The sequence below is a fragment of the Magnolia sinica genome, chromosome 1 (genome assembly GCF_029962835.1).
Source record: "Magnolia sinica isolate HGM2019 chromosome 1, MsV1, whole genome shotgun sequence".
NCBI lineage: Eukaryota > Viridiplantae > Streptophyta > Magnoliopsida > Magnoliales > Magnoliaceae > Magnolia > Magnolia sinica.
In genome coordinates, this window is record NC_080573.1 from 6,423,404 (window position 1) to 6,441,422 (window position 18,019).

The 18,019-nt window shown below is 39.6% G+C and overlaps 1 protein-coding gene across 1 annotated transcript; it reads right to left on the reverse strand.

Annotated features, from left to right (window-relative positions):
• Window positions 1–1,200: 1,200 nt before the first annotated feature.
• LOC131237822 (protein HEAT-STRESS-ASSOCIATED 32) lies at window positions 1,201–17,597 on the reverse strand. The gene is made up of 5 exons (XM_058235828.1): window positions 17,436–17,597; window positions 5,475–5,666; window positions 4,779–4,989; window positions 2,003–2,226; window positions 1,201–1,545 (listed from the first exon to the last, which is right to left on the reverse strand). The coding sequence occupies exons 1-5, from the start codon at window positions 17,559–17,561 to the stop codon at window positions 1,435–1,437; spliced, it is 864 nt and encodes a 287-aa protein (XP_058091811.1). The 5' UTR covers window positions 17,562–17,597; the 3' UTR covers window positions 1,201–1,434.
• Window positions 17,598–18,019: the final 422 nt, after the last annotated feature.

The following is an 18,019-nucleotide window of genomic DNA, read 5'->3' on the forward strand; positions in this document are numbered from 1 at the left end:
ATGAAACACTCAAAAGCTTGTTTTTTCTTCAAAGAATGCGACAAAGGGGATCCCCTACTTGGTTCATTACTATAGAGATTCCTTGGATTGTCATACATTGACCATATTTAATTATTATCTTATTTTCCTGATTCAAAGTATTTTCCTGCATTTTTACTGGTTAATTACAAAAATTCAATGATTTACTAGATGAATATAGATAAGCATTGGGATCTACATGTCCAAGCATGAGCAAAATTTGTTGATGTGATCAATTGGTGTGTGTCCCGCCATTTTTCCGTGCTTGGAAAAGTGACATTAGCTTGCACTCTAGGGTGCTTTCTGGGATATTTCCACTGATCAAAACACATGAAGTGGGATGGGGAAACCAAAGAGAAGAAAAAAGATGGCGTTTGTTATCAGATCTCACAACTCACAACACCCAATGTTTCTGGAAAATCAAGGATTCTGTTTTTTAAACAGTATTTTGACTATAGAAATAGGCATATTCCTCTATTGCTGCAGGTGTGTTTGCACTATCCAAATCAAATCATGATTATTACTCTGATAAAGTGGAAAACCAATGCAATTTTTTCCTCTAGCAAACATAATCGTCATTGTCGCCGTCGTCATCTAAGCCTTATACCAATTAATTCAGATCAGCTACATGAATCCTATTCCGCCATTCCACTCTATCAAGGGCTATAGCTTTAGTTAGACCATAGCTCATCAAGTCTTTTCTTACTACCTCCACCCCATTGTCCTTTTGGGCCTTCCCCTTGTTCTTTCAGAGCCTTCAACTCGTACCAACTCCCCCTTCTAACTAGCACCAGTTACCTAGTCTCCATTGCACATGACCAAACCATTTGAGGCTACCTTCCCTATTAATTGGTGCTACTCCTAAGTTCTCTCGAATTCATTCATTTCTAATTCTATCATTGTCTTGCCACTCATCCATCTCAACATCCTCATTTCGGCTACACTCATCCTATGAACATCTTGTTCCTAAACTGCCCGACATTTTGTCCCATGAAGCATGGCAGGTCTTATAGCAATCATGATACAAGTTGGAAGTTTGTTTGGTGACTGCAATTTGAGGGCTACCTCATTACAAACTTTATGAAACAAACATCAGTGGTTTCTCGCATTTCCACTTGATTAAACTTGATTTTCGCAAATTGGTCTACTTGTGCAGCCAAAAGCAACCAAACTAAACTAAGAGAAACAAATTAGCACATGCATAAGCTCCAAGGAAACTTAACCAGTAACAGTTATATACAGTTCTAGAGATTAAAAAAAGTAATAGAGTTCATTCAACCACATAGAAAAACACAGTACACACAAACAACACAAGCCAAACAGAGCAAATGCAAAATAAAGGCAGTGGAACCTATAAATCCAACTCTTTGAACCATCCAGTTCTGAACAATAGGATGCCCCTACCAAATGACAGTTTCATACGAGATAATAGGAAGACCCAAGAACAGATGTATGGTTTTTACCCAAGCTGCGGCCTCGGAGGCACTCCAGGTTCATCACCTGAGAAGGATCTACGAAGAGATTGACCTGAGAAACGCAGAAAATGGACCAGGAAAAGACGACATCTAATCAGACATCACGGTTGGAAGAAAATGAAATTGGGACAAATAGAAAGAATCAGCACATCGTAATGCATCCAGACACCAATGGCATTGCAAAGCAGCCACCCTATACAAATGTGGCCCCATGGTTTGCTGATCCAGACCATTGATCCAGTAGGACCTGTTGTTGGTGGCAGGTATGCCCCAACATCTTCCTGATTGGAAGATCCTGATAAGAAGAATAGAAATAGATAGTTAAGAAAAAACATGAAAATGGTCTGTTAAAAGCGGCCCACTCATGACCATGATATCAGCAGTAGTCTGGATGACTGAACCATGGCCCATTTACACAGAAGGATGCATCATGACACCATTCATGCTCTGATATAACACAACCCGTTAATTCCTTAAGAAAAAGAAATAACAGCTAAATGGAAGTATACCTTTGGTCCATACTGTCTGATGAACCACTCAGATGTGTCAGGGTTTGAGGCTTCAAACATGGTTTTCTGAATTCCTATGCGACCTATGATCTTTGCAATAATGTCTGCCCGCAGAGAATCTGCATATTTGCAAACATCATCTGCATCGATCATGATCATATCTGCCCCAGCTTCTAAGCATCTCTCAGCCCTTCTGATCAACAAGTCCACATCTTCAACAACTTCTGCAAAACAAGAAACCCTTGTTATTAGGGAATCAGATTTGAAGTTTTTTCTGATCTGGCTGAATCATTCAAATAAAAAAATTAAAATAAAAGAGAGAGAAAGAGAGAGAGACGGATCTTTTGCATGGTCTGCAAATTGTGGGGGTTTAACAAAGAATCATCGAGTGGACCCATCAAAAGAATTTGAAACGTGGAGACTACCATGTATAGTCAGATTCTAGACATGGTCTGAAAATTGTAGGGGTTTAACGAAGCATCATCAACTGGATCCATCAAAAGAATTTGAAACATGGAGGCTACTGAGTATAGTCAGATTCTAGACTTCGCATATACATCTTCTTTTACCATGTAATTAAAGCAGCAAATGAAATCACCTGATTCCCTTGCAAAGTAGGTCTGCCTGAGGGTGTCAACTAGTCAGGCTAGCCCACAAGAGGCAAGGTTCTGGCCTCAACTCCTAGACCGATAGGGTCAGGACCATTTTTAGAAGTTCATGCACAATCAGTAATTGGGCCTGGCCATGTCAAGGTCACTGGTCTGTCTAGTTTGATCAGGCCAGGTTGGGCTGAGCCATGATAATAATAGTGCATACTAGTTGCACATATATTTATTACACATCATTGAAAAACTTGCAGAAATTGCATAAAGGGCTGAGTCAAGCTTGGAAACTTTTAATTAGGTATGCCTCAGAGCTAGATAACTTGGCCTGTTGTAGCCTCAGGGTTGATGACCCTCACATGTGATGGATATCATTGAAGAAAAGAAGAGATTTTTGCACAAGCCACAATTCAAATGCGGGGGCCACCACCCAGACTTTCCAACCTATACTTGTGTCTAGAACAGTGGTATTTTACCTGGACCAAAGAGGGCCCCATGTGATCAGGAATCAGATCCCAAAATGGGACCTGGTAGAGTTGTGCAGAAATTTCAAGTACCTATGTTTGGCCTCGCACCAAAAATGGTATATGCACATCCAGTGGGTCCTACCTTATGGGTTTTGGAGACCATACATAGGACTACCAGGGGGACCTGATGACATGCCAAAAGGTGGCCCCATGTGATTGTGGGATGCGCCCAAAAATGGCCCAAAACCATTTCTGCATTACATTACCTGCACAGTTTTCCAAGTACACATGTTTGGGCCGTTACCATAAATTGTACACACACAACCAAGGGAGGCCCGCCTTGTGGGTTTTGAAGCCCATGCATAAGGCTATTAGATGGCCATTTCTTTTCACTAGGTGCGTGATGCAAGACAATTAACCACTTGCTCTAAAAGCTCGAACTGATAGATAATGGGGAATTAATCCCTTTATCTCATAGCCCAAAACCCAAATCCCCTGTGAGGACTGAGGAGTCTCAAACATGAGACCTCCCGCTCTGATACTAATTTGATGCAGGACAATTAACCACTTGCTCTAAAAGCTCGAACTGATAGATAATGGCGAATTAATCCCTTTATCTCATAGCCCAAAACCCAAATCCCCTGTGAGGACTGAGGAGTCTCAAACACGAGACCTCCCGCTCTGATACCAATTTGATGCAGGACAATTAACCACTTGCTCTAAAAGCTCGAACTGATAGAGCATGGCGAATTAATCCCTTTATCTCATAGCCCAGGCCCCAAATCCATGGGTTAGGTCCACGGCCGAACCCTCCCCATGAGCCCCAAATCCATGAGTTAGGTCCACGGCCGAACCCACCTCATGAGCCTCAAATCCATGGGTTTCGCAGGCCACCCACCCCGAGTGTGCCTCTGCATCACATAGGCCACCCCACTCAAAAGTTGCACCTTTTTATTCCAATCACATTACTCATCAGCTCTCATACACATCAGATCCAGACCTGGGCCATTGACATCTTGAGCTCATTACAGATTTTGGGGCATATTCTCTTTTCATGATGTATTTCTGTAACTCTTTGCTCTATTAATAAGAGTTAATGGAACTTTCCAGCTGGTATATCTTCTTTTTCCAACATTAGGATACATTGAGAGAGGGAGGATGGCAATTCCACTGTCCAAATTGCTGTCCTAAATGCATCTCTTATAAACAACTGGCTGAAAATGAGACATCCATACAGCATTGAATGATAGGACAGAAAGGTTTGCAAGCCCCTTGATCACCTTACTCACGCTAGATGTGCCAACCTGGAACATTTATCCAGGAGTCATGTGCATGAGGTGGGACCCAGTGTGAAGAATGATCTGGAGTAGAATTCAGTCTGGTCCACTAATCAGGGAGTCGCCCATTCAGGTTGAATGTAGACTATTGGCAAGTTTTCTTAAACCATCCATGAATTCCATAAATGCATGGATCACCTGATTGGTGTACCGGCTCCACCAGACCATCTTTATGGAGGGAGCCACCTGGTGCATGGATCAAATATCCTACAATCGTGCCATGACTGTCATCATAGAAAGGTGCCTATGGGTAGGGTGCATGTTGGGCAAGCAATCCTCTGCACTTTTTATTTTTGATGAGTAGCAAGCCTCTGGATATGAGCCTTTTTAATCATTTGTGTTTGTACTTTTAATGAGGTTTCTCCCTTACCAGATTGTTGGGGTACAGGAGCTATATAAGCCCCAAATGCTCTATGACCGCGAGCAGGAATGTCAGATGTGTCAAATTTCACTGCAAAATGAGGCTTGGCTTTCAGACCTCCTCTCTTAATCAAGCGCACAAATCTCAAGAGAGATTCTTCCGGCATTCGAAGTGAACCAGCATTTAGTTCAATAGTGTCAAACCCCAAATGCTTGCATTCCTGTAAAGATGTAAACGCATAGGTTGAAGTTGAACTTGACCAGATGATAGGGCTTATAGAGAAAATAGAACTCTGGAGAAAATATGCAGTCCTTGACCATGGAACATGCATAGTATCCTTTGAGGTATCGGCTTGTACAAGTTGACCCCATGGTTCAGTGATCCAGAATGTTTATCCAAATGGGCCCATGGTTCTGTGATCCAGACTTTTGATCTTATGGACCTCACTATGAGTGGATCATGGCCCAAATGAGAAAATCCAATCCCTTAACAAAACAGTATAGCAGGGGTCCAACTGTCAACTGAGAACTCGTCAAACATTGGATGGCTAGAATATTGCAATCTGGAAGATTTTAGGGGCATGGTCCCTCCAGCGTGGGTCATATCAGATCAATGCTCTAGATCAAGGTACCATTTCTCCAAACCGAAACCAGATGATGCTATACGCATCTTCTAGAAAGGGATCAATTCCTCATCTGCACATACCTCGACATATTGTTCAAAAGCAGCTGGTCCTTTCCGAAGCAAATGTTCTGCCCAGTCGCCAGTACTAACATAAACATTATGCTTATGTGCCATATCGGTTATTTCTTTTATGAAGGCCTTTGGCATCAAACTGTTCGATCCACCGGAGAATTTCAAACCATCAACAAACTGTCCCATAGATTCTAAAATCTCCTGCATGGAGCATCAAAAAAGAATTAGCACCTGATTTGCTAAAATTAATTGTATGAGATGATAACATTTATAGCAATGAGAGATTGAAAAATAAAAAATAAAGAAGAAGCAGAAGCAGAAGGAGGAGGAGGAGGAGGAGATGATGATGATGATGATAGACAAAAGCAACACTTCGGACATAATTTAGAATCCCATATAAAAATTATAATAGCATAAACAACTTCACGTTAACTGCTCCAAATAACAAATCACCTTCAGCTTAATGAATTAAAGAAGTAGGGGCAATGGACTCATATCCAGTAACCAGGGAAAAAATAAAGAATAGCAACTTGGGAAAGATAAACTACATAACTAATCAAAATGCCTTAAAAAAACACTGCTTCAACCAGCAAAATCATAATTATTACGGATATGTCCAAGGGTAGAAGTATGATGCTCAATCCATGAATATACACGGAATACACAGGATTTCAGTTTGTACAAGTGGTGGCCATGGTTCATAATCTGGACCATTGGTCTGTTTTGACTCCCTGTGGACAAACCATACCCCAAAAAATTTCCAAGATTGGAAGATCCTAGCTGCTAATCGTGGGCATTTCATTGGTTGAATCAGGACCTGTTGCTGTATTTCTCTGCCTGATCATCCATGTCCAGGCCGCAAACTGAAAGGTTAGGAATGTCCTGTCAAGAATAATTTTATTAGGGAATGGTTCATACACTTGGGTTCAACATACTAATGGTTTGGATCATGGAACAAACAGGCCCACTCATACAAACTGAACAACTGGGTACACTGTGCATATCCTTGAAGGTGGATAACATATTTCCTCTATCATAACAACTTGAGGAAAAAAACAAAAAGAACCTCTTTCAGAGACATGGCACGTATTAATTGTAAAGGCAATGCTTTAATTAAACGAAAACTGACCCAAGATTATATGACCAAGCCTGACCATTAACAGATAGCTAAGCCTGTGATCCACTTGATCCAACCCACCTCTAGAAAATATACATACATACATACATACATACATAAATATATATATATATATATAGAGAGAGAGAGAGAGAGAGAGAGAGAGGAATGCTCACCTGCACACCTTCTTACGTGAGCACCCATGCGCACCTTTGCACACTCCATAGAGACTTCTACCAAATTACAAAATTTCCCTTGTAACAAAATACCAGAATACCCATACATAAAAGAGAAAATTACAAAAATATCACTCAATGTTAGCACAAAACTCTAACACTCCCCCTTTGTGCGAACTTGAGGTACCACACCTAACAGTGTCTGAAGTTCTTCGAATTTGGTTTTTGATAGCCCCTTCATGAAGATGTCTGCCACTTTTGTCCACATACTTGCACCGATCAACTTGATCTCATCTCCAAGCACCTTCCCACGAATGAAGTGATAAGAACTTCTATGTGCTTTGTTCTTGCATGAAAAAAGGGTTTAAAAGACAGTCGAAATGCACTTTAATTATTGCAACATATCTCAATAGATTCTTCAATAGCATGAGAAATATCTCCAATGAGCCTTCTCAACCATGTACTCTCTTGAGCGACAAGAGTTACAGCCACATATATGGTAACCATCGTTGATTACTCCCTATGAGATCATGATATAGTCATCAATCCCACGTAAAAGATGTAACTAAAGAAGATTGCCCGACCAATCCCCATCTATGAAGCTACGAAGTACAAAACCAACATTTTTCTTGTATAACAAGCCATAACCATAGGTACTTCTCACATAACTGAATAATTCTTCTAATGGCATCAAGATGGGTTTTCTTGGAATTTGCATGAATTGACTAACAACTCCCGAAGGCAAACGAAATTTTATGTCTAATGATAGTGATATAAATCCAGATTCCTACCAACATCCAAAATTAGCGTCCATGAGTTCCTTTCCTTCATTTGCCTTGAGCTTGTGATTTTTTTCAATTAGAGTCATTGATTGCTTGCATTTTTCCATGTCAAACTTCTTACGAATCTTATCCGTGTATTGCATTCGAATCACAAATAATCTTTCTTTGCACCTATTCACCTCTAGACCAAGGAATTGTTTTAACTCTCCAAAGTCTTTCATCTCAAACTGAATCAAGAGTATTTTATAAAGCCGTGTGGTTTCTTTAACATTGTTTCCTATGGCTATCATATCATCCACGTACAAGAGAATCATAACATGCTTATTTCCATCAATCTTTATAAATATACTAGAGTCCGAAATTGCTACTTTATAACCACAAAGTATTAAATATTCAGAGATTTTACCATGCCATGTTCTAGGAGCTTGTGTAAGTCAATAGAGCACCTACTTGAGCTTGCATACATGATCTGAATACTTTTCCGACTTAAACCCGGGTGGTTGCTCCATGTCGATCGTACGATCAATTTTGCCATAGAGGAAAGCATTATTCACATCTAATTGCCAAAGGTTCCAACCGTTGCATGCTACGAGAGAGATGATGGCCCAAATCATCATCATTTTAGCTACCGGGCCAAGTGTCTCGTCATGGTCTAAACCATAGCATTGTGAGAATCCTTGTGATGCGAGCCTTACTTCATTATCTAGAGCCATTCATATTGCATTTTATTTTGTAAACTCACTTACATGAAATGGGTTCAGCATCCACCGGCTTAAGAACTAAATTCCACGTATCATTCTTAGCTAGTGCCATAATTTCTTCTTTTATTGCGGATTCCCTCTTTGAAATCCCTTCAGCTCCTTCATATGATGTCAATTGTTCATCATCTATTGGCCCTACAAGAAAACAATGAGCAATCTTCACAAAATTCACATGATCTTCTCTATACCTTATTAGCACCCTTCCCAAATCGACCTCCACAAAGTTGGTTGATCTTCATTCTCTTGGGTTGAGTCATCTACTTCTTTGCTCTCCTCAACTTGATCATTCTTCTTATTTGTAGAAGAATGATCCAGCCCAATAATCAGTGAAGAACTTGGAGGAGATGATTCATTTCAATCATCGGGTGAATGAGTAATCTTCATATTATGGATTTCTTCCATCTCCTCGCGTATGGAAGTTGCACGTAGGGTAAGAATCAGTTGTGCATAATAAGATGAGACTTCATCAAATACTAACATCATGAAATATAACAGTCTCGTGTGTTTTTTGGATCCTTCATCTCCAATCTTTTCTTTGTGTTTCATACCCCACAAACACACACTTTATAGCCTTTGCTTCAAGCTTTGGTCCGTCTTCATTGGGAACATAAGCATAACATGTAGAACCAAAAACTCGTAATAAGTGGCCGATAGCTTCACATATAGTGATTCAAATGGCAGTTGCATCTCATTAGAGCTAGGAGGAAGCCAATTTATTACATTGCATGCATACCACATTGCTTATGCCAGTAACTCCTTGGACAAATTTTTGGCATGTATCCAACTCCGATATACTTCTGACAAATGCCTTAACCTATGCATAGAAACACCATTTTATTGTGGTGTCCTAGCACAAATCGATTATCTCTTTATGCCATGTTCGTAAATAAAAATAAAAATCAAGAAACTGATTAGATAAATACTTTTCTTGTTGCTTCTTAGGTACTTTATTCTTATCTCGTGCTCCCCCTTAACAAAGTCTTTTAAACGACTTAAATTTTGAGAAAACCTCATATTTTTCTTTCATGAAAAATATCCATGAGAATCGAGAAAATTATCTACAAAAACAAGCATATACTGAAGCACTTGATAACTTTCCATTCTACATGGGCCAAGAACATCCAAGTGAATTAGTTCTAAAAGCCTTATGCTCCTTATAGAAGAGGTTTCAAATGGGTATGTAATGTGCCTTGCCATATTGAGACCCTTTACAAATGATCTCCCTTTGAAGATCTCCCAAATTAGGAATTCCTCGATCAACCTATGGGCAACAATTTGCTTAAGCTTATCATGTCCAGCATTGGTTAGTCGAGCATGTCATAATATTGCATTATTACTTTGACTAGTCTTCTCCACATAAGTGTCATTAGGCGATAAAACAAATAAAGATTTAACCTTTTCCTTTTAAAACAACATTAGCATCCAAAACACCCAGATCCATAGCTCAACTGGCAGACTGAGTGGAGATACCTCGTTTCAACACTTGAGGTCTTGGTATCGATCCCTAGCGGGGGTGGCTAACATGGAGTGTGTGTGTACTGACATGGGTGTGTACTGACAAGCTAACTCAAAAAAAAAAAAAAACATTAGCATCCAATGATCTAATATTCTCCACAATATTAATATCTGGGAGCGAAATAAAACATACTTGCTGGCACTGGAAATTTGAGAAATGGAGATGAGGTTTTTAGTCATATAGGGAACATGATAAATGCTCTTCAAAGTTACAGCTTCCACTTCCACTCTGGTCATCACTTTTGACACAACCTTCATTCTCCATGGGATATATCGAATTGCCGGCAGACACGATTGCATCATTTCCCTACTCGCACAACTCCGAAAACAACAAACCATCACCAATTAGATTATGAGAACAACCGGAATCTTACAAAATCTCTTTTGTAGTCTATGGTTACCAAAGAAACCTCATAGCGCATTTCTTCAATTGAAGCAAGAACCAAAGCTTCATCAGCATGATCCTCCACATAGACCTTCGTGGTGACAAGACAAGGTTCCCAATCCTTGTGGCCACCATCTTTTTCTTCAGTTCCATATTTTGAAGTGCCGATGTTGTCGTCAATAGTTTTAGATCTACAATCATTTTCATATGCCCGATTTTTTCACATTTGAAGCACCAGAAGTTCTTGGGCCATTTTGATTTTTCTCCATTTTGAGTTTCTCCTTCTTTAACTTATCTTTGAAAGTTATTTTGTCATCCATAAAAATAAAAAATAAAAAATAAAATCTCCCAATCAACTTAGATCTTTTCTTTTGCTTTCCAGAAAATAAAGCATAATCTTTTCCAAAAAGAAAAATTTAAGCCATTTGTAATGCCAAAGCTTCTTGTTTTGAAAAAATATTTTCAAACTCAATTAGTGATGCCTATGTTGCTTGCCCTTCAAGAGATGTAACAAAAGGTATGCATTCCTTTCAAAAGCCCCAGATTAGACACCGCTTTAGCCTTGCTTCGATCACAGGTTCATCCAGATTCAAAACCGAAATTTCTGTACAAATAATTTTTAACTTTTAAAAAAAAAGGTATTTAGCAATCGTCATGTTACCTTGGAAGGGCGGGCTAGCTCATTCTATAGCATTTGAAGTCTTGCCATATTTTTTTGAGTGAAGAGCTTTTTGAGACTCCCATACTCCCTTTGGGAACTCAATATTGCAGATATGCTGGACTTGGTGCACGAATTTCTTTGGGCTTGGCATAGAGGAGGAAGTGGGAAGGCAAAGAAAGTCATTTGGAGGCTTATTGCTATGGCAGCCTTTTGGGCGATTCGGAAAGAAAGAAATGAGTGATGTTTTCGAAACGGGAGGTCTTCGGTTTGCGGGGTGATTAATCTAGTGGTGGAGGTTGTTAAGGATTGGGCGCCTTATGCACTGCCAGCTATGGCTGTTTGATTTCCTTTTTGTTTAATTCCCTTTGCCTTGTATTCTTTTCCTGTCTTTGGTGGGCTTTTAATAAATTTTTTTCTCTCAAAAGAAAAAAATATTGCAGATATGATCGATCAAGTCTCTTTGGATTGTTCCCCATACATCAAAGAGATCTTTCTTGCATCGTATTTTCCACTTTATTCTTGCCCCCAGATTTTCCATTGTGTTCTCTGGTTTTGTCTGTTCAAACAATGCTATCACATGGATCTTTCCCTTGAAGATAAGCTTTCATACACAATCACCAACATTGATAGTCGGAGTTATTGAGCTTCTCCATGCCAAATTGATTCAACTCGCCATTTGTGTCCATCCTTGGCGACCCAAATCAAACTGCCAAAGATTGCATTCTTCCACTCGAATCTCTACTCTTACAAGGAAAAAAAGGAAGTCCTCCACAAAATAAGAAGAAGAAGGAAAAAACTCCACCAAACTAACAAGCTAGCTCCGGCACTATGATATGAGTTATCCAACTCCCAAAGTGTAGCTAGATGTGCTAAAATCACATGCTCAAGGCCATAGAAGAACAATGAAAACCCTCACCCAATTGCAAGAAGAGCACTCACAAGAGGAATCAAGAAGAAGGATTTATTCACTGACAACAACCTCTAAAACTGAAACTTATGAGCACAATTTCTCACATGCACAATGCAAACAATATCCTTTACCTGTATATAGATACTAGGGAACTTTCTAGGCACAATCTAGAGGATTTACTACTCTTGGACTTCTCCAGATGTCTTTATAGTCATACAAATTTCTACACATTTCTTCCCTGGACAATTCCAAATATTAGAAAATGACAATTTTATCCCTACCTAGGGTCTTCTACAAAATTACAAAAATGCCCTTTAGGCCTATTTGGTTTTCCAATTACAAGGGTAAATGACTGTAACGTTGTCTAATGTCTCAAATATGTCTGTAATAGGGTCTATCAATGACATCGATAGATGCTCGAAAATCCGGAAAATCCTAGTTCGTTATTGGATAGTTTGGAGGTTGCTACTCGATGGCATCGAAGGATCTTCAATGTCATTGACTGGTCTTTGATGGGTGTCCCATCAAAGGCGCACACAGTTCTGCGTGAGTGCGCGATTTGTTTCCTATTTCGATTTCGTTAGTATGAATCCTGGGTGCAATCGAGATTAGGGTATGGTTATAGTTCTCTAAGACATTCCTAAGGGTTCAAGACCATTGCTAGGGTTCCAAGGAGGGTTTTGGGTGTTGTTCAAATCAGTAAGTCCATCCATCTCTTGTAATATTGCTTTCATAGTGGATTGTTTGTTGCTTTGTGTTGTGGTTTTTTCCCGTGAGGGTTTTTCCACGTAAAATTCGTGTGTTCTGTACGTGTTTAGCTTACGTTTAATTTCTTGTTATTCGATTAGATTCGGGTTTACTTCCGTGCAACCCCCAACAAGTGGTATCAGAGCTAACGTTGAGGTTTTGAGTTCTAATCTGAAACATGTTGACAAAAGGATCTAACGTGAAGTATGAAATAGAGAAGTTCACCAGTAAAAATAATTTTGAACTGTGGAAGGTGAAGATGAGAGGCATTTTAATTCAACAAGGATTGCAACATGCTCTCCTTGGTAAGGCGAAGCGTCCGGCATCTATGAATGATGAAGAATGGGATGAACTTGATGAGAAGGCTACAACCTCAATCCAATTGTGCCTCGTGGACGATGTTCTCTATAATGTCCTGGATCAAAAGACCATCGCAGTTGTATGGATGAAACTTGACAGTTTGTACATGAAGAAATTCTTGGGCAGTTGTCTGTATCTTAAGAAACAATTCTACAATCTTAAGATGACAGAGGGATCGGATATCAATGAACACATAAGCACTTTTAGTGAATTTCTCTATAAACTGACGAATGCTGAGATTAATATCGAAGAGGAAGATCAAGCCTTGATTCTCTTGAATTCGCTTCTACCATCTTTCGAGAATCTGATAGACATGTTGATCTATGGTAGGGATACCATCGATGTCAAAATTGTCATCTCAGCCCTTCGTGAGAAGCATTTGAAAAAGAAAGACAATAGCGAGGGTATATCTACATATGCGTTGGTTGCCAGGGGAAGGAATTGTGAAAAGGAAAAGGAAAATTCCCGATCGCAATCCAAATCAAAAGGGAAGGGCAAGATGAAGTGTTGGAATTGTGAGATGACAAGACACATGAAAAATGATTGTTGGAGACGGGAGAAAAGTCTGATAATGCGACAAAAGAGGCCAATACAATGCAATCTGGCGAGGAGGTGGATGGTGGTGATGTCTTGACCGCATCCAAATCTAGTTACCTTAATAACAACTAGATTTTGGATCCTCGAACCACATGACTTCTCACAGAGATTGATTCACCAGTTACAGCAAGAACGATGGTGGATAGGTTCTGTGGGCAATTACATTGCCTGTAAGGTAATTAGTATCGATTCGGTGCACATCAGAATATTCGATGGGGTGAAGTGTATCCTGACAGATGTAAGACACATTCCTGACCTTAGGAAGAATCTTATCTCTCTTGGGGCACTAAAGGCACTTGGGTGCAAGTTCACTAGTTTTGATCAAGTCCTTAAAGTTTTTAAATGGGTTGTCGTAGTGATGAAAGTGCAGCGGAATAGAAATCTGTACAAGTTGATCGGGAATACCGTATCAGGTGGAACTATAGCGTTTGTAGCGGAGACCACATCAACACATTTGTGATATGCTTGTATCGGCCACATGAGCGAGTGCGGCATGAAGGTACTTTCTTATCATAGCTTGATTATTGTTTTTAAAAGCATTGATTTTCATATATGTAAACATTGTATATATTGTAAACAATCTCAGCTAACTTTTTAAGACTGAAAAGCATGTATGTAAAGGAGTGCTTGAGTATGTTCATTCAGATGTACAGGGCCGGTCGCCCGTGCCGCTAGAGGGTCATCATTTTTCGTCTCATTCATAGATGACTACTTCAGGAAGGTATGGTTTTATTTCTTAAAAAATAAATCCGATGTATTCGCCACATTCGAGGTGTGGAAGGCGATGGTTGAGAAGCAAACATGGCAGAAAATGAAGGTTCTAAGGACAGAAAATGGAAATGAATTCACTTCGAAGGAATTCAATTAGTTTTGTAAAGATGAATGGATTATAAGGCACAATACAGTGAGGCACACGCTTGAACAAAATGGTGTAGCAGAACGTATGAATTTAACTCTCTTGGAGAGAGCCTGAAGTATGTTGAGTAATGCCGAATTGGGCAAGGAGTTGTGGACTGAAGCCGTGAATACAGCCTATTATCTAGTGAATAGGTCCCCATCTAAGCCTATAGACTATAAAATTCCTGAAGATGTGTTGAGCGATCATGATGTTGACTAATTAAGGTTGCGTATATTTGGTTGTAATGCTTACTCTCATGTACCGTCAATTAAAAAAGATAAGTTAGACCAAAAAGTAAAGAAACTTGCCTTTTGGGGTATGGCGATGGCATGAAAGGGTGCAGATTATGCGATCGAGTCACTCGAAAAATCAATTTGAGCCGTTACGTCAGATTTGATGAGGATTCCTTGATCTGCAAAGACAAAGACAAGGAACTGAAAAAATTAATAGTGATCGACGTTGAAATTGAAAGGGGTGAAACAGTCTGAAGCTGAGTCGTAGACGGAGGTATGGGAGCAAGTGAAGCAGCACCTCTCAGAAAAAATTCAATGAGAGATCGCAGATTGCCAGTCAGATACAGGGATGACTCGAATGTTGTATTCGCCCTAATGACGGATGAGGAGAATCCATCTTCCTTCCATAAAGCATTAGATGGTTCTGATGCTAAGTAGATGGTGGTCATGCGTGACGAGATGGACTCTCTACATAAGAATAAGACATGTGAGCTGGTGGAGCTTCCAATGGGGCGAAAATTGATCGGTTGCAAGTGGATCTTCAAGAAGAAGTAGGATATATACAAAGCAAGATTGTTCACGAAAGGGTATGCGCAAACGGAGAGTTTCGACTTTAGCGAGATCTACGTGTCCATGGTCAAGCAGGTGTTTATCATATTTTTATTGTCGTTGGTTTTTCAATACAACTTGAAACTGGAACAGATAGATATGAAGACTGTTTTCCTACATGGGGAGTTGGAGGAGCAAATTTACATAAAGCAACCAGAAGAGTTCAAAATAAAATAGGCTGAGAGTAAAGTTTTCAGGTTGAGAAGGTCATTATACGGCCTGAAACAGTGGCCTACGCAGTGGTACAAAAGATTTGATACTTTCATGATGAGTCAGAGGTTTACCAAGAGTGAGTATGATCATTTTGTCTATTTCAAGACATTGAATGATGGACAGTTCATTATACTGATACTATAAGTAGACGACATGTTTATCACTAACCATAGCATGTCTGAGATCAATACGTTGACGGCTCAATTGTCAGTGACATTTGAAATGAAAGATCTTGGGACTTTGATTAAGTTCGGTATGGATAAGGCGAAACCAGTTAGCACACCCCATGCTGCTCACTTCAAGTTTTCTTATGAATAATGTCCTACTACAAATGAAGAAAAGTAAGTGATGTCTTGAGTACCCTATTCGAGTGTCGTTGGTAGCTTGATGCATGCCATGGTCTCTACAAGACCGGATATTTCATATGCAGTATGTATTGTTAGTAGATACATGGCTAACCCCTACAAGCAACACTGGGAGGCGGTGAAATGGTTACTTTGGTATATTTGAGGTACAGTGGACTACATCTTGACGTCTGAAAAGTCAAAGGACAATTTGATCAGTTGTGTTGATTCAGACTACGTAAGCAATGTGGATAATAGAAGGTTGACTTTTGACTACTTGTTTATGTTAGCGAGTAAAGTAATCAGTTAGATGGCAAAGCTCAAGTATGCGGTGACACTTTCCACAATTGAAGCTGAGTATATACCGGTGACAAAAGCGTTCAAAGAAGGTGTTTAGTTGAGGGGAATAATAAATCAATTGGGGCTTCAGCAGGAAGTTGTGCCAATTAAGTTAAATGTGACTACGAAAGCACTATTAATTTAGTGAAGAATTCTATTTATCACTCACACACTAAACATATTGATGTGCGTCGTCATTTTATCCGACAGGTGCTTGAGGAAGGAGGTGTGACTCTAGAGAAGATCCACACAAGCATGAATCCAGCTGACATGCTTACGAACGTGGTTCATATAGAGAAGTTCAAGTTTTGTGTAACTTCTCTGAGCTTAAGGAAAGCTTAATGAAGACGGAGTGTGCACGGGAAGCGACGATGAAGCCATGATGGAAGGCAATTAGAGATGGTAGTGGCAAGGAGCAATGGAGTGTGAAGATTAAAGACATGGTAGATATTGTTGTCTAATGTTTTAAATCTGTCTGTAGCAGGGTTTGTCAATGTCAACGACAGATACTCGATCCCATCGAGAAAATCCACAAAAATCCTATTTAATTGATAGACAGTTTTGGAGGTTGCTACTCGATAGCATCGAATGATCTTAGATGTCATCGATAGTCTTCGATGGGTGTCGATGCCATCGAAGGTCCCATTGAAGGCGTGCGCAGTTCTACGTAAGTGCACGATTTGTTTCCTATTTCGGTTGCGGTAGTATGAATACGGGGTGTAATCGGGATTAGGGTATGTTTAAGGTTCTTTAAGATGTTCCTAAGGGTTCAAGGGCATTGTTAGGGTTTCAAGGAGGGTTTTTGGGGTTGTTCGGTTCAGTAAATCCATCATCTCTTGTAATATTGCTTTCATAGTAGATTGTTTGTCACTTTGTGTTGTGGTTTTTTCCTGTGAGGGTTTTTTCATGTATAATTCGTGTGTTCTCTCTGTGTGTTTGATTTACGTTTGATTTCGTCTTGTTTGATTGGATTTGGGTTTGCTTCTGCACAACTCCCAACATGTAAATGGGTAATGATTATTTACTCTTGTAATTGTGTGGTGACGTTACTTACATTTTGACTACAACGACGATTCTGTTACATTGTTTGTTTCACCCATAAATCACGTAAAAATGGTAGATTTAATGATAACATAAAACTTTACAATGGGGCCCATCAGCTCAACGGTCCGGATTCGTGGCTAATAATGGCGGAACCCCCATTGTGCGAATTCTGTCAAATCGTGAATCAAATGAATTGCAATTCTATTGAATTGGGCATCCAAATACATCCAATGATTATCAAATCCAACAAGAAAAATAAGAGAGAGAGAGAGAGTGAACCTGAAGAGCGTTTTGGTTTAAGAGGGTATAGTGGGGCCCACGCATCTCTGTGACTCCATATCTGCGCGGCTTTTCGGGACGATCTTCGTCTTCGCAGAAGCTGTTCCATCCATAATACAACGACATTATCTCAGCAACTCGGACAGAAGGTAAAGAGAGGGAGGGAGAGGGCGTTTGATTATGTTGCAGCTTTTGAAGTTTTCAGCTGATTCTGGAAGGTGTCATTTTATTTTATATACATTAGGGAGTATGGATATCCATACGCATGCATGGAGCTGATATACATGGCATGCATGACCTTCAGTCAAAACTCTCAAAATAGTGGGAAATGCTTGTATAGTTCATGGTCCCAGATAAGGATTGAATGGATGACTCTAAATCCTCGATTTTCTTTTCAATATAATCCGTTCGATTTATGGCCAGAAATTGGAATTTCTTATCATCTGTTCAGTATTATTTTCATTCAGTAACCAAATAAAATGGTAATAACTACTTTTCCACGGTTTGGATTTGATTAAAATAATTTCTACATCTATAAATGATTTATGCATGCGTATTGATGATGGCACTCTTCCATATTATGG

What these genes read in the sequence shown, in the direction of transcription:
- LOC131237822 (XM_058235828.1), bottom strand. Translation starts at nt 17,561, where the DNA reads ATGTCGTTGTATTATGGATGGAACAGCTTCTGCGAAGACGAAGATCGT. An exon ending in CTTTTGAACAATATGTCGAG is followed by an intron (nt 4,990 to 5,474) that starts GTATGTGCAGAT and finishes ACATCTTTACAG; the next exon opens with GAATGCAAGCATTTGGGGTT. An exon ending in TCCTGTACCCCAACAATCTG is followed by an intron (nt 2,227 to 4,778) that starts GTAAGGGAGAAA and finishes CTTGTTTTGCAG; the next exon opens with AAGTTGTTGAAGATGTGGAC.